Source organism: Scardinius erythrophthalmus, assembly GCF_964197995.2.
Source record: "Scardinius erythrophthalmus genome assembly, chromosome: 11".
Lineage (NCBI taxonomy): Eukaryota > Metazoa > Chordata > Actinopteri > Cypriniformes > Leuciscidae > Scardinius > Scardinius erythrophthalmus.
The window spans coordinates 1,985,630-2,001,587 of record NC_138231.1 but is presented as its reverse complement, the minus strand read 5'-3'; the positions used below and the strand labels follow the sequence as shown (position 1 = coordinate 2,001,587).

At 41.0% G+C, this 15,958-nt stretch overlaps 2 protein-coding genes across 2 annotated transcripts; both read right to left on the bottom strand.

Moving 5' to 3' along the window:
- Positions 1-3,080: 3,080 nt before the first annotated feature.
- Positions 3,081-5,396, bottom strand: LOC308698938 (zona pellucida sperm-binding protein 4-like). Its single transcript, XM_081379434.1, has 8 exons — positions 4,578-5,396; positions 4,311-4,498; positions 4,140-4,237; positions 3,911-4,068; positions 3,642-3,834; positions 3,425-3,572; positions 3,267-3,339; positions 3,081-3,189 (listed from the first exon to the last, which is right to left on the bottom strand). The coding sequence occupies exons 1-8, from the start codon at positions 5,350-5,352 to the stop codon at positions 3,113-3,115; spliced, it is 1,710 nt and encodes a 569-aa protein (XP_081235560.1). The 5' UTR covers positions 5,353-5,396; the 3' UTR covers positions 3,081-3,112.
- A 4,938-nt stretch (positions 5,397-10,334) lies between these two features.
- Positions 10,335-12,660, bottom strand: LOC308698754 (zona pellucida sperm-binding protein 4-like). The gene is made up of 8 exons (XM_081379040.1): positions 11,832-12,660; positions 11,565-11,752; positions 11,394-11,491; positions 11,165-11,322; positions 10,896-11,088; positions 10,679-10,826; positions 10,521-10,593; positions 10,335-10,443 (listed from the first exon to the last, which is right to left on the bottom strand). Exons 1-8 carry the CDS (start codon positions 12,604-12,606, stop codon positions 10,367-10,369), a joined length of 1,710 nt encoding a protein of 569 aa, XP_081235166.1. The 5' UTR covers positions 12,607-12,660; the 3' UTR covers positions 10,335-10,366.
- Positions 12,661-15,958: the final 3,298 nt, after the last annotated feature.

Here is a 15,958-nt window from a genome sequence, read left to right as displayed (position 1 = left end):
CATTAGACATTGTTGCACCAATTAGATTAAAAAAGGTTAGAGAGAAAACTAAAGCACCATGGTACATCAGTGTTACGCATGTTCTAAAGAGAGAAACTCGTAATTTAGAGCGTAAATGGAAACAAACTAATCTAGAGGTCTTTAAAATCGCATGGAAAGACAGTATGTCACGTTATAAAAAGGCCCTAAAAGCAGCCAGGGCTGAGCATCTCCGCAAACTAATAGAAAACAACCAAAATAATCCTAGGTTTTTATTTAACACCGTGGCTAGACTAACAAATAAACAGACGTTACCGGAGCAAAATATTCCGTTACAGTGTAGTAGTAATGATTTTATGAATTTCTTCACTGAGAAAATAGAAAGCATCAGAAACACAATTGTAAATGTACAATCTTTAATGGTGTCTTATGATTCAGCCTCAATTATCACCCCGCAAGAACAATTACAGCGCTTTGCAACTATAGGACAGGAAGAGTTAAATAAACTTATCATTGCATCTAAACCAACAACGTGTTTATTAGATCCAATACCAACTAAACTACTGAAACAAGTGTTACCTGTAGTGGAAGAGCCTCTTCTCAATATTATTAACTCGTCTTTATCCTTAGGTCATGTTCCAAGAATATTCAAGTTGGCAGTTATAAAACCTCTTATTAAGAAACCACAATTAGATCATAATAACCTAGCAAATTACAGACCCATTTCAAATCTTCCATTTATGTCTAAAATACTAGAAAAAGTTGTGTCCGCTCAACTGGGCTCTTTCTTGCAAGAAAATGATATCTATGAAAAGTTTCAGTCTGGATTCAGACCGCATCATAGCACAGAAACTGCGCTTGTTAAAATCACAAATGATTTACTTTTAGCTTCTGACCAAGGCTGTATCTCAATATTAGTTTTACTTGATCTTAGTGCTGCGTTCGATACTATAGATCACACAATACTCTTTGACCGACTACAAAACTACACTGGTGTTCAGGGACAGGCATTAAGCTGGTTCAGATCATACTTATCAGACCGTTACCATTTTGTCTGCGTAAATGGGGAAAAATCGAAGATAACGTCAGTAAACTACGGTGTACCGCAAGGATCTGTGTTAGGCCCTCTGTTATTCTCAATATATATGCTGCCACTTGGTAATATTATAAGAAAACATGGAATTAATTTCCACTGTTATGCTGATGACACTCAATTATATATTTCATCACGACCAGATGAAAACGCTAAATTATCTAAATTAACAGAGTGTGTTAAAGATATAAAATACTGGATGACATGTAATTTTCTGCTATTAAATTCAGATAAAACGGAGGTATTACTTATTAGTCCAAAAAACTGCCCACAAAACCTCTTACAATACAACTTTAATTTAGAAGGGTGTCCTGTTACCTTATCCTCTACAGTAAAAGACCTGGGTGTTATATTAGACCGCAACTTGTCTTTTGAAAATCATATTTCATATGTTACAAGAACAGCCTTTTTCCACCTTAGAAACATTGCTAAGTTACGTAACATGCTATCTGTTTCTGATGCAGAAAAGTTAGTTCATGCATTCATGACCTCGAGACTAGATTACTGTAATGCTTTATTAGCTGGTTGTCCTGCATCCTCAATAAACAAGCTACAGTTAGTCCAAAATGCCGCCGCTAGAGTTCTTACTAGATCAAGAAAATACGATCATATAACACCAATTCTGTCGTCTCTACATTGGTTACCTATAAAGTTCCGTATCAATTACAAAGTATTGCTACTGACCTATAAAGCCCTAAATGGTTTAGCTCCCGTGTATTTAACGGAACTTCTATCGCCCTACAATCCATCGCGCTCTTTAAGATCACTAAATTCGAGGCTTCTGGTCATTCCTAGGATATCTAAGTCCACTAAAGGAGGGAGAGCGTTTTCACATTTAGCTCCTAAACTCTGGAATGGCCTTCCTGATATTGTTCGAGGCTCAGACTCGCTGTCCCAGTTTAAAACTAGATTAAAGACGCATCTCTTCAGCCAGGCATTCACATAATACTTACATTTTATACTACAGTTGAATCAGATTGAATGCATTAATATTGCGAACAGCAGCTACGCTAATTATTTCCCATATGCTTTTCTGTTGTTATCTCGGGACGCTAGTCCCGAGGTAAATACAGATCGTCAGCTCCAGTTTGTATCCAGCCTCTCATGGAAACTACAGATTCTCCAACACCCGTGCAGAGACGACTCGGCGCCTGTGAAGAGACGACTCGACGCTGGCGATGTTTATGCCCTAAATCAATACATGATTAACTAACTGTATTTCTCTATGTACATTTCTGAAATGCACTTTCTGTAAAGCTGCTTTGAAACAATATGTATTGTGAAAAGCGCTATACAAATAAATTTGAATTGAATTTTGCGGCTGTTCAAATACATTTAACCACATGAGCATCTACACTATGAAAGCAATCTGGTCAAATGTGTTGGACTACCTCTGGAAGTGGCCAAAAATAGACAAGCTCAAAATAAAATTAGCCCCTTTTTTACACCTTCATTTACCAAAGTTCACTTGTGATCCGATTTACAAAAATACTCCTTAGTACCAGGTGTAAACAAGGCCTTGGACAGCTACCTAGTTGGGATACAACAGTTAAGGGATTTATGCTTGTATGAAAGCAGTCTACATTACTGGGACTAGCCTGAAAAAAGAATTAAATAAAAATCAGTATCAACCTGCACTCATCCTTTATCCCAAGATATGATTCTATACTTGCACGACTAAGAAAGCATTACAAAAAGCCAACGAGTGACCTCAGAGGGGTTTGGGCATCAATATATGCAGTTATGCTAGTCCAGCCATAAAGTCGTAAAGCCTCAGACAGAAGCTAAAACCTTAATTTGATATGTGAAACATGAACAGGGGCCCAAGTTAACTACTATTTGCCAAGTTCTAGTCAAGTTAAGGCTTAAGCAGAAACTTGGCTTGTTTAGTTCAAGTCAAGAATCTCAATGCACAAAAGAAAAAAAGGTTTAGTAGTGCAGAAGTCAAACTAAGAACAGTCATGAAACATCCAACTCCAGACAGAAATGAATACCAAAGAGAAACATGTTGAGTTTCATTAAGTTTATTAAAACTCAAATTCACTTGACCAGGTTAACTTGTCCACTAGACACCACAGTTTGCCCACTAGAGATGGTCTTGACGTGTGTGTCTCTTCCTGTAAAAAGTGGTAGAAGCATGAGGGGCATTTAAATAAATTCTCAGTTCCTGAAGTCAACTACAGCAAGCACTTACTTTTCCTCAAGCAACTTTGCTCACATGAGCCAGAGGAGGGATGGCACACCGCTGTACTACAGTGGATGAAGATCTAACAGAGGGGGAAAGGGTTAAGCCATAGAATTCACTGTAAAAAGTACTAATATTAAGGGTTGAGGTAAGGCTGCAGAGCATACGGTTTCCTGCAGAGGAGCCAGTGATGCTGGATCTACAAACGTGAACATCTTCACAACAAAGCGCTTGTAGTGGGTCGGGAACTGAAGACCAGATGATCCAGCCACTGGAACCAATGTGGTCAGGTAACGATCATCCTGGTAAGGGCATCTGAAAGGCAAAGAGGCAGTCAGAAATGCCTTCCAGCACACTAGATGGGTAAAGACTGGCCTTACTCACCCATCAACCAGAAGATCCCATTGGGGTAGACTGAGTGGACTGGGGGTTGATGTCGCCCAGCAATGTCCCAGCATCAGGACAATGTTGGGGTCGGTCCTCTCCAAAATGTGCACCTCAACATACACAGGCTCCCGCAGGACTTTTGTAACTGGATAATCAGCATCACTGTAATAGGATGTGTACGCCTCGTCCCCTGAGGAAGAATGCAGTGTTTAACTAGGAACTGGAGTTTTAGAAAGGCTTTAAGCATACTTGGGGCAAACATTTACCTTCTGCACAGCCTTTGGTGACACATTGACCATTTGCCAGTCTAAGCTCCACCCTGAGGGGTCCAGGAGCAGCTACTGGTGGAGGTGGAGGAACGGTGTTGACCTCCACAACCAGAGCTTCCACAGAGCTACCGGAGTACCTACACTGAAAGAGAAGCCTGGACAACAAACAGTGAGCTTGTAGCATGTGTCAGTGATTCACATTTATGATAAAGCATACGTCACTTACTCAAAATGGCTGTCCCTTGTAATGGAACCAAGTGGTCCGATACCCACTTCATATGAGGAGGTCATTCTGTTTTCATACACCACATATCCACTGTCCTCCTGCAAATAGTAACATTGTTAGCATCAAATCCATTCTAAGCCATGCGGAACAAAACCACAAGCAGCTACTCACCATCATGCTTGTGCCACACGCAGTGACAGGGAACTGGTATATAGCAAAGAAAGGTGTGGATCCCACAGGACTGCAAGCTGGATCACTTCCACCCAGGAGACGGACTGAATCCAGGCTCAATCGAGGCAGTGTAACATCTCTAGCCACCACTACCACAAACTGACCATCTCTTATACACTGGACAGTCACTGGAACGAGTTACAAGAGCAGGTTATTGCTGAGGATCAGTTTAACATGAATGCCTCTACACTGACTCCACACTCTTACCTGCCTTCCCATAGTAGCACTGCTGTCCATTAAAGCAGCAGTTGATAGCAGCACACTCAGCACCACTGATACCAGGTGGTCCACATTGAATCTGCTCATAATCAGCTACAGTACATTTGTCAAGGGGCTCTGCCTGTGCCACTGGCTGCTTAGGCTGAAACTGCTGAGGAAACTGTTGACTGGCTTGCTGTTGAACTGACTGAGGAAACTGCTGAGGAGACCATTGACTAGCTTGCTGTTGAACCTGCTGAGGAAACTGTTGACTAGCTTGCTGTTGAACTGACTGAGGAAACTGCTGAGGAGACCATTGACTAGCTTGCTGTTGAACCGGCTTTTGAACCTGCTGAGGAGACCATTGACTAGCTTGCTGTTGAACCTGCTGAGGAAACTGTGGACTAGCTTGCTGTTGAACCTGCTGAGGAAACTGTGGACTAGCTTGCTGTTGAACTGGCTTTTGAACCTGCTGAGGAGACCATTGATTAGCTTGCTGTTGAACCTGCTGAGGAAACTGTGGACTAGCTTGCTGTTGAACTGACTGAGGAAACTGCTGAGGAGACCATTGACTAGCTTGCTGTTGAACCGGCTTTTGAACCTGCTGAGGAAACCATTGACTAGCTTGCTGTTGAACTGGCTTTTGAAACCGCTGGTCAGTTTGCTGGAACATCAGAGCTTGAGGATTCTGGGGCAGATCACTCCACTTCGGAACAGCATGACTGAAAGCACAGAGCCAAACACAAAGTGCCAGAGACTGAACAGCACACCAACTTCCTGCCATTGTTCAACAGCTAGTCACACTGCTGAGGTGCTGCCCTTTGGTCTTTTTGTACTCTACAGACTTTGGCTAATTAATGATAATCCCTCCCTCTTCATTAACAGTCATGATTCTCCAGACTTGCACGAGTGGGAGTTTATGCAACTGGGTGATTCGATTGTTTCTTAAAAGTAAATTTTTCCCTTTTGAACATACATAAAACCACATTGAGCTGAATTCAGAATAGTATGCTAGTACTATTTCTGCCCTTCTGAATTCAGCCTTTTTATATTAGATGTTTTAGCTATTCTGGATTGTTTTTTCTTCTTCTTTGTAACACATAATAGTTTTCTCAATGCAACAGGCCTGTATATTTGAAGAAAGTATAAAGGGGTACTTCACTTCTGGAAAGATGAATGTGTATTTAAAACAGGTCATTTATGTCGTAGAAATGTGAAATTATTTTTGAATTTGGAGCCTTCTAGACTGAGAAAAGCCAGAAAATGTATTTTTGGCTCATGTGGATGAAAGACAACAACTCACAGAATGCACTTGCTTCGCTGCCCTACGAGGCCACTCCCAAGCCAGTAAGCCGGTAAGAGAGCGCAGTTAAACAACTAGGCTAGGCTACTAGTTGACTCGAAACTTAAAAGACGTTGTTTTATCGGGAGTCTCCATGACGAGTCTGCCCTGGATTTCGAGATCGGCCAAAATGTCTGGGATTCGGCTTTTGCGTTCTACAGTCACCATTCATTATGTTTACTGTGGTGAGCAGGACGAGGCTGAGGGGCGTGGGAGAACGGCGCGAGGCCGGTGGCGTGATTACTGATGAGAGACACCTGTGAGACGCATCGGTCTTGTAGGCTCTCTCTCCCGGAGGAGCGGGAATTCTCTTAACAATGTTAAAACGCACATCAGCCGATCACTTGTTTAGCGTTCAAGTAAACACTACATTCAGATTCACCAATCGGAATGAATTCAGTTATATTGAAACAAATGGTGTGCATGTAAACAATGAATGGCGACTCTAGAAAGCAAAGGCCGGATCCTGGACATTTTTGATGATTTCGACGGCCGGACATGTCCGGGAAAAAGAGGATGGTAACCCCTACTACTCAGCTTTCTCCACAGAACAAGAGCCTGTTAGCTTAGCTTCCAAAAAAAAAAAGATGGCTGACACTATTTGTACATTCTGTGAGTGAGATCCCACCCCCTATGGGTGGGTTGAAAACATGCGGAACTAGCTCCTACTGGCTGTAGTTTCTAGCCTCTGGCCAAAAAAAATAATCCTCTGATGACGCAAAATGCCAATTTTTGCATCATCAGAGAATTTTTTCCAGACAAAAAAATACATAAATCTCTCATCTCAGGGGGATATGAGGGAGGGAAGCATGGTAATTTAAAAATACTACAGGTTTTCTACTGATACAAAGCTTAATGCTAAACACTGAAGTATCCCTTTAAATCACACCTGCTAGCGCACTTCTTAAAATGTTTACGTACTTGGTCAGTAGGCAATAGAGTACACCATTTTTAACATACACGTAGATAATTCAAATGATGCTTTAGGGGCTGCGTTTACAGATTTATTAAACTCCTTTGGGGTCAAGCAAAACGTAACTGGTCCCACTCATCGTCTTAATCATACGCTAGATTTAATTATATCACATGGAGCCGATCCAACCGATATAGATATTATACCGCAAAGTGATGAAGTCACTGACCATTACATGGTCACTTGCATACTACGTACCGCTGAAATCTGTCATGTTGCGCCGCGTTATGGACCAGGCAGAACAATCCTTCCAACAACTATAGATCATTTCTCAAATAGCTTACCTGATCTATCTCAGCTGCTCAGTGAACCCAAACAAACAGATGAACTAGAGGAAATGACTAGCACTATGAGCACCATTTTCTCTAGTACATTAGACATTGTTGCACCAATTAGATTAAAAAAGGTTAGAGAGAAAACTAAAGCACCATGGTACATCAGTGTTACGCATGTTCTAAAGAGAGAAACTCGTAATTTAGAGCGTAAATGGAAACAAACTAATCTAGAGGTCTTTAAAATCGCATGGAAAGACAGTATGTCACGTTATAAAAAGGCCCTAAAAGCAGCCAGGGCTGAGCATCTCCGCAAACTAATAGAAAACAACCAAAATAATCCTAGGTTTTTATTTAACACCGTGGCTAGACTAACAAATAAACAGACGTTACCGGAGCAAAATATTCCGTTACAGTGTAGTAGTAATGATTTTATGAATTTCTTCACTGAGAAAATAGAAAGCATCAGAAACACAATTGTAAATGTACAATCTTTAATGGTGTCTTATGATTCAGCCTCAATTATCACCCCGCAAGAACAATTACAGCGCTTTGCAACTATAGGACAGGAAGAGTTAAATAAACTTATCATTGCATCTAAACCAACAACGTGTTTATTAGATCCAATACCAACTAAACTACTGAAACAAGTGTTACCTGTAGTGGAAGAGCCTCTTCTCAATATTATTAACTCGTCTTTATCCTTAGGTCATGTTCCAAGAATATTCAAGTTGGCAGTTATAAAACCTCTTATTAAGAAACCACAATTAGATCATAATAACCTAGCAAATTACAGACCCATTTCAAATCTTCCATTTATGTCTAAAATACTAGAAAAAGTTGTGTCCGCTCAACTGGGCTCTTTCTTGCAAGAAAATGATATCTATGAAAAGTTTCAGTCTGGATTCAGACCGCATCATAGCACAGAAACTGCGCTTGTTAAAATCACAAATGATTTACTTTTAGCTTCTGACCAAGGCTGTATCTCAATATTAGTTTTACTTGATCTTAGTGCTGCGTTCGATACTATAGATCACACAATACTTTTTGACCGACTACAAAACTACACTGGTGTTCAGGGACAGGCATTAAGCTGGTTCAGATCATACTTATCAGACCGTTACCATTTTGTCTGCGTAAATGGGGAAAAATCGAAGATAACGTCAGTAAACTACGGTGTACCGCAAGGATCTGTGTTAGGCCCTCTGTTATTCTCAATATATATGCTGCCACTTGGTAATATTATAAGAAAACATGGAATTAATTTCCACTGTTATGCTGATGACACTCAATTATATATTTCATCACGACCAGATGAAAACGCTAAATTATCTAAATTAACAGAGTGTGTTAAAGATATAAAATACTGGATGACATGTAATTTTCTGCTATTAAATTCAGATAAAACGGAGGTATTACTTATTAGTCCAAAAAACTGCCCACAAAACCTCTTACAATACAACTTTAATTTAGAAGGGTGTCCTGTTACCTTATCCTCTACAGTAAAAGACCTGGGTGTTATATTAGACCGCAACTTGTCTTTTGAAAATCATATTTCATATGTTACAAGAACAGCCTTTTTCCACCTTAGAAACATTGCTAAGTTACGTAACATGCTATCTGTTTCTGATGCAGAAAAGTTAGTTCATGCATTCATGACCTCGAGACTAGATTACTGTAATGCTTTATTAGCTGGTTGTCCTGCATCCTCAATAAACAAGCTACAGTTAGTCCAAAATGCCGCCGCTAGAGTTCTTACTAGATCAAGAAAATACGATCATATAACACCAATTCTGTCGTCTCTACATTGGTTACCTATAAAGTTCCGTATCAATTACAAAGTATTGCTACTGACCTATAAAGCCCTAAATGGTTTAGCTCCCGTGTATTTAACGGAACTTCTATCGCCCTACAATCCATCGCGCTCTTTAAGATCACTAAATTCGAGGCTTCTGGTCATTCCTAGGATATCTAAGTCCACTAAAGGAGGGAGAGCGTTTTCACATTTAGCTCCTAAACTCTGGAATGGCCTTCCTGATATTGTTCGAGGCTCAGACTCGCTGTCCCAGTTTAAAACTAGATTAAAGACGCATCTCTTCAGCCAGGCATTCACATAATACTTACATTTTATACTACAGTTGAATCAGATTGAATGCATTAATATTGCGAACAGCAGCTACGCTAATTATTTCCCATATGCTTTTCTGTTGTTATCTCGGGACGCTAGTCCCGAGGTAAATACAGATCGTCAGCTCCAGTTTGTATCCAGCCTCTCATGGAAACTACAGATTCTCCAACACCCGTGCAGAGACGACTCGGCGCCTGTGAAGAGACGACTCGACGCTGGCGATGTTTATGCCCTAAATCAATACATGATTAACTAACTGTATTTCTCTATGTACATTTCTGAAATGCACTTTCTGTAAAGCTGCTTTGAAACAATATGTATTGTGAAAAGCGCTATACAAATAAATTTGAATTGAATTTTGCGGCTGTTCAAATACATTTAACCACATGAGCATCTACACTATGAAAGCAATCTGGTCAAATGTGTTGGACTACCTCTGGAAGTGGCCAAAAATAGACAAGCTCAAAATAAAATTAGCCCCTTTTTTACACCTTCATTTACCAAAGTTCACTTGTGATCCGATTTACAAAAATACTCCTTAGTACCAGGTGTAAACAAGGCCTTGGACAGCTACCTAGTTGGGATACAACAGTTAAGGGATTTATGCTTGTATGAAAGCAGTCTACATTACTGGGACTAGCCTGAAAAAAGAATTAAATAAAAATCAGTATCAACCTGCACTCATCCTTTATCCCAAGATATGATTCTATACTTGCACGACTAAGAAAGCATTACAAAAAGCCAACGAGTGACCTCAGAGGGGTTTGGGCATCAATATATGCAGTTATGCTAGTCCAGCCATAAAGTCGTAAAGCCTCAGACAGAAGCTAAAACCTTAATTTGATATGTGAAACATGAACAGGGGCCCAAGTTAACTACTATTTGCCAAGTTCTAGTCAAGTTAAGGCTTAAGCAGAAACTTGGCTTGTTTAGTTCAAGTCAAGAATCTCAATGCACAAAAGAAAAAAAGGTTTAGTAGTGCAGAAGTCAAACTAAGAACAGTCATGAAACATCCAACTCCAGACAGAAATGAATACCAAAGAGAAACATGTTGAGTTTCATTAAGTTTATTAAAACTCAAATTCACTTGACCAGGTTAACTTGTCCACTAGACACCACAGTTTGCCCACTAGAGATGGTCTTGACGTGTGTGTCTCTTCCTGTAAAAAGTGGTAGAAGCATGAGGGGCATTTAAATAAATTCTCAGTTCCTGAAGTCAACTACAGCAAGCACTTACTTTTCCTCAAGCAACTTTGCTCACATGAGCCAGAGGAGGGATGGCACACCGCTGTACTACAGTGGATGAAGATCTAACAGAGGGGGAAAGGGTTAAGCCATAGAATTCACTGTAAAAAGTACTAATATTAAGGGTTGAGGTAAGGCTGCAGAGCATACGGTTTCCTGCAGAGGAGCCAGTGATGCTGGATCTACAAACGTGAACATCTTCACAACAAAGCGCTTGTAGTGGGTCGGGAACTGAAGACCAGATGATCCAGCCACTGGAACCAATGTGGTCAGGTAACGATCATCCTGGTAAGGGCATCTGAAAGGCAAAGAGGCAGTCAGAAATGCCTTCCAGCACACTAGATGGGTAAAGACTGGCCTTACTCACCCATCAACCAGAAGATCCCATTGGGGTAGACTGAGTGGACTGGGGGTTGATGTCGCCCAGCAATGTCCCAGCATCAGGACAATGTTGGGGTCGGTCCTCTCCAAAATGTGCACCTCAACATACACAGGCTCCCGCAGGACTTTTGTAACTGGATAATCAGCATCACTGTAATAGGATGTGTACGCCTCGTCCCCTGAGGAAGAATGCAGTGTTTAACTAGGAACTGGAGTTTTAGAAAGGCTTTAAGCATACTTGGGGCAAACATTTACCTTCTGCACAGCCTTTGGTGACACATTGACCATTTGCCAGTCTAAGCTCCACCCTGAGGGGTCCAGGAGCAGCTACTGGTGGAGGTGGAGGAACGGTGTTGACCTCCACAACCAGAGCTTCCACAGAGCTACCGGAGTACCTACACTGAAAGAGAAGCCTGGACAACAAACAGTGAGCTTGTAGCATGTGTCAGTGATTCACATTTATGATAAAGCATACGTCACTTACTCAAAATGGCTGTCCCTTGTAATGGAACCAAGTGGTCCGATACCCACTTCATATGAGGAGGTCATTCTGTTTTCATACACCACATATCCACTGTCCTCCTGCAAATAGTAACATTGTTAGCATCAAATCCATTCTAAGCCATGCGGAACAAAACCACAAGCAGCTACTCACCATCATGCTTGTGCCACACGCAGTGACAGGGAACTGGTATATAGCAAAGAAAGGTGTGGATCCCACAGGACTGCAAGCTGGATCACTTCCACCCAGGAGACGGACTGAATCCAGGCTCAATCGAGGCAGTGTAACATCTCTAGCCACCACTACCACAAACTGACCATCTCTTATACACTGGACAGTCACTGGAACGAGTTACAAGAGCAGGTTATTGCTGAGGATCAGTTTAACATGAATGCCTCTACACTGACTCCACACTCTTACCTGCCTTCCCATAGTAGCACTGCTGTCCATTAAAGCAGCAGTTGATAGCAGCACACTCAGCACCACTGATACCAGGTGGTCCACATTGAATCTGCTCATAATCAGCTACAGTACATTTGTCAAGGGGCTCTGCCTGTGCCACTGGCTGCTTAGGCTGAAACTGCTGAGGAAACTGTTGACTAGCTTGCTGTTGAACTGACTGAGGAAACTGCTGAGGAGACCATTGACTAGCTTGCTGTTGAACCTGCTGAGGAAACTGTTGACTAGCTTGCTGTTGAACTGACTGAGGAAACTGCTGAGGAGACCATTGACTAGCTTGCTGTTGAACCGGCTTTTGAACCTGCTGAGGAGACCATTGACTAGCTTGCTGTTGAACCTGCTGAGGAAACTGTGGACTAGCTTGCTGTTGAACCTGCTGAGGAAACTGTGGACTAGCTTGCTGTTGAACTGGCTTTTGAACCTGCTGAGGAGACCATTGATTAGCTTGCTGTTGAACCTGCTGAGGAAACTGTGGACTAGCTTGCTGTTGAACTGACTGAGGAAACTGCTGAGGAGACCATTGACTAGCTTGCTGTTGAACCGGCTTTTGAACCTGCTGAGGAAACCATTGACTAGCTTGCTGTTGAACTGGCTTTTGAAACCGCTGGTCAGTTTGCTGGAACATCAGAGCTTGAGGATTCTGGGGCAGATCACTCCACTTCGGAACAGCATGACTGAAAGCACAGAGCCAAACACAAAGTGCCAGAGACTGAACAGCACACCAACTTCCTGCCATTGTTCAACAGCTAGTCACACTGCTGAGGTGCTGCCCTTTGGTCTTTTTGTACTCTACAGACTTTGGCTAATTAATGATAATCCCTCCCTCTTCATTAACAGTCATGATTCTCCAGACTTGCACGAGTGGGAGTTTATGCAACTGGGTGATTCGATTGTTTCTTAAAAGTAAATTTTTCCCTTTTGAACATACATAAAACCACATTGAGCTGAATTCAGAATAGTATGCTAGTACTATTTCTGCCCTTCTGAATTCAGCCTTTTTATATTAGATGTTTTAGCTATTCTGGATTGTTTTTTCTTCTTCTTTGTAACACATAATAGTTTTCTCAATGCAACAGGCCTGTATATTTGAAGAAAGTATAAAGGGGTACTTCACTTCTGGAAAGATGAATGTGTATTTAAAACAGGTCATTTATGTCGTAGAAATGTGAAATTATTTTTGAATTTGGAGCCTTCTAGACTGAGAAAAGCCAGAAAATGTATTTTTGGCTCATGTGGATGAAAGACAACAACTCACAGAATGCACTTGCTTCGCTGCCCTACGAGGCCACTCCCAAGCCAGTAAGCCGGTAAGAGAGCGCAGTTAAACAACTAGGCTAGGCTACTAGTTGACTCGAAACTTAAAAGACGTTGTTTTATCGGGAGTCTCCATGACGAGTCTGCCCTGGATTTCGAGATCGGCCAAAATGTCTGGGATTCGGCTTTTGCGTTCTACAGTCACCATTCATTATGTTTACTGTGGTGAGCAGGACGAGGCTGAGGGGCGTGGGAGAACGGCGCGAGGCCGGTGGCGTGATTACTGATGAGAGACACCTGTGAGACGCATCGGTCTTGTAGGCTCTCTCTCCCGGAGGAGCGGGAATTCTCTTAACAATGCTAAAACGCACATCAGCCGATCACTTGTTTAGCGTTCAAGTAAACACTACATTCAGATTCACCAATCGGAATGAATTCAGTTATATTGAAACAAATGGTGTGCATGTAAACAATGAATGGCGACTCTAGAAAGCAAAGGCCGGATCCTGGACATTTTTGATGATTTCGACGGCCGGACATGTCCGGGAAAAAGAGGATGGTAACCCCTACTACTCAGCTTTCTCCACAGAACAAGAGCCTGTTAGCTTAGCTTCCAAAAAAAAAAAGATGGCTGACACTATTTGTACATTCTGTGAGTGAGATCCCACCCCCTATGGGTGGGTTGAAAACATGCGGAACTAGCTCCTACTGGCTGTAGTTTCTAGCCTCTGGCCAAAAAAAATAATCCTCTGATGACGCAAAATGCCAATTTTTGCATCATCAGAGAATTTTTTCCAGACAAAAAAATACATAAATCTCTCATCTCAGGGGGATATGAGGGAGGGAAGCATGGTAATTTAAAAATACTACAGGTTTTCTACTGATACAAAGCTTAATGCTAAACACTGAAGTATCCCTTTAAATCACACCTGCTAGCGCACTTCTTAAAATGTTTACGTACTTGGTCAGTAGGTAATAGAGTACACCATTTTTAACATACACGTAGATAATTCAAATGATGCTTTAGGGGCTGCGTTTACAGATTTATTAAACTCCTTTGGGGTCAAGCAAAACGTAACTGGTCCCACTCATCGTCTTAATCATACGCTAGATTTAATTATATCACATGGAGCCGATCCAACCGATATAGATATTATACCGCAAAGTGATGAAGTCACTGACCATTACATGGTCACTTGCATACTACGTACCGCTGAAATCTGTCATGTTGCGCCGCGTTATGGACCAGGCAGAACAATCCTTCCAACAACTATAGATCATTTCTCAAATAGCTTACCTGATCTATCTCAGCTGCTCAGTGAACCCAAACAAACAGATGAACTAGAGGAAATGACTAGCACTATGAGCACCATTTTCTCTAGTACATTAGACATTGTTGCACCAATTAGATTAAAAAAGGTTAGAGAGAAAACTAAAGCACCATGGTACATCAGTGTTACGCATGTTCTAAAGAGAGAAACTCGTAATTTAGAGCGTAAATGGAAACAAACTAATCTAGAGGTCTTTAAAATCGCATGGAAAGACAGTATGTCACGTTATAAAAAGGCCCTAAAAGCAGCCAGGGCTGAGCATCTCCGCAAACTAATAGAAAACAACCAAAATAATCCTAGGTTTTTATTTAACACCGTGGCTAGACTAACAAATAAACAGACGTTACCGGAGCAAAATATTCCGTTACAGTGTAGTAGTAATGATTTTATGAATTTCTTCACTGAGAAAATAGAAAGCATCAGAAACACAATTGTAAATGTACAATCTTTAATGGTGTCTTATGATTCAGCCTCAATTATCACCCCGCAAGAACAATTACAGCGCTTTGCAACTATAGGACAGGAAGAGTTAAATAAACTTATCATTGCATCTAAACCAACAACGTGTTTATTAGATCCAATACCAACTAAACTACTGAAACAAGTGTTACCTGTAGTGGAAGAGCCTCTTCTCAATATTATTAACTCGTCTTTATCCTTAGGTCATGTTCCAAGAATATTCAAGTTGGCAGTTATAAAACCTCTTATTAAGAAACCACAATTAGATCATAATAACCTAGCAAATTACAGACCCATTTCAAATCTTCCATTTATGTCTAAAATACTAGAAAAAGTTGTGTCCGCTCAACTGGGCTCTTTCTTGCAAGAAAATGATATCTATGAAAAGTTTCAGTCTGGATTCAGACCGCATCATAGCACAGAAACTGCGCTTGTTAAAATCACAAATGATTTACTTTTAGCTTCTGACCAAGGCTGTATCTCAATATTAGTTTTACTTGATCTTAGTGCTGCGTTCGATACTATAGATCACACAATACTCTTTGACCGACTACAAAACTACACTGGTGTTCAGGGACAGGCATTAAGCTGGTTCAGATCATACTTATCAGACCGTTACCATTTTGTCTGCGTAAATGGGGAAAAATCGAAGATAACGTCAGTAAACTACGGTGTACCGCAAGGATCTGTGTTAGGCCCTCTGTTATTCTCAATATATATGCTGCCACTTGGTAATATTATAAGAAAACATGGAATTAATTTCCACTGTTATGCTGATGACACTCAATTATATATTTCATCACGACCAGATGAAAACGCTAAATTATCTAAATTAACAGAGTGTGTTAAAGATATAAAATACTGGATGACATGTAATTTTCTGCTATTAAATTCAGATAAAACGGAGGTATTACTTATTAGTCCAAAAAACTGCCCACAAAACCTCTTACAATACAACTTTAATTTAGAAGGGTGTCCTGTTACCTTATCCTCTACAGTAAAAGACCTGGGTGTTATATTAGACCGCAACTTGTCTTTTGAAAA

What these genes read in the sequence shown, in the direction of transcription:
- LOC308698938 (XM_081379434.1), bottom strand. Translation starts at nt 5,352, where the DNA reads ATGGCAGGAAGTTGGTGTGCTGTTCAGTCTCTGGCACTTTGTGTTTGG. An exon ending in GTGCTACTATGGGAAGGCAG is followed by an intron (nt 4,499 to 4,577) that starts GTAAGAGTGTGG and finishes AACTCGTTCCAG; the next exon opens with TGACTGTCCAGTGTATAAGA. An exon ending in GCAAAGTTGCTTGAGGAAAA is followed by an intron (nt 3,190 to 3,266) that starts GTAAGTGCTTGC and finishes CACTTTTTACAG; the next exon opens with GAAGAGACACACACGTCAAG.
- LOC308698754 (XM_081379040.1), bottom strand. Translation starts at nt 12,606, where the DNA reads ATGGCAGGAAGTTGGTGTGCTGTTCAGTCTCTGGCACTTTGTGTTTGG. An exon ending in ACAAGGGACAGCCATTTTGA is followed by an intron (nt 11,323 to 11,393) that starts GTAAGTGACGTA and finishes TTTGTTGTCCAG; the next exon opens with GCTTCTCTTTCAGTGTAGGT. An exon ending in CACCAAAGGCTGTGCAGAAG is followed by an intron (nt 11,089 to 11,164) that starts GTAAATGTTTGC and finishes ATTCTTCCTCAG; the next exon opens with GGGACGAGGCGTACACATCC.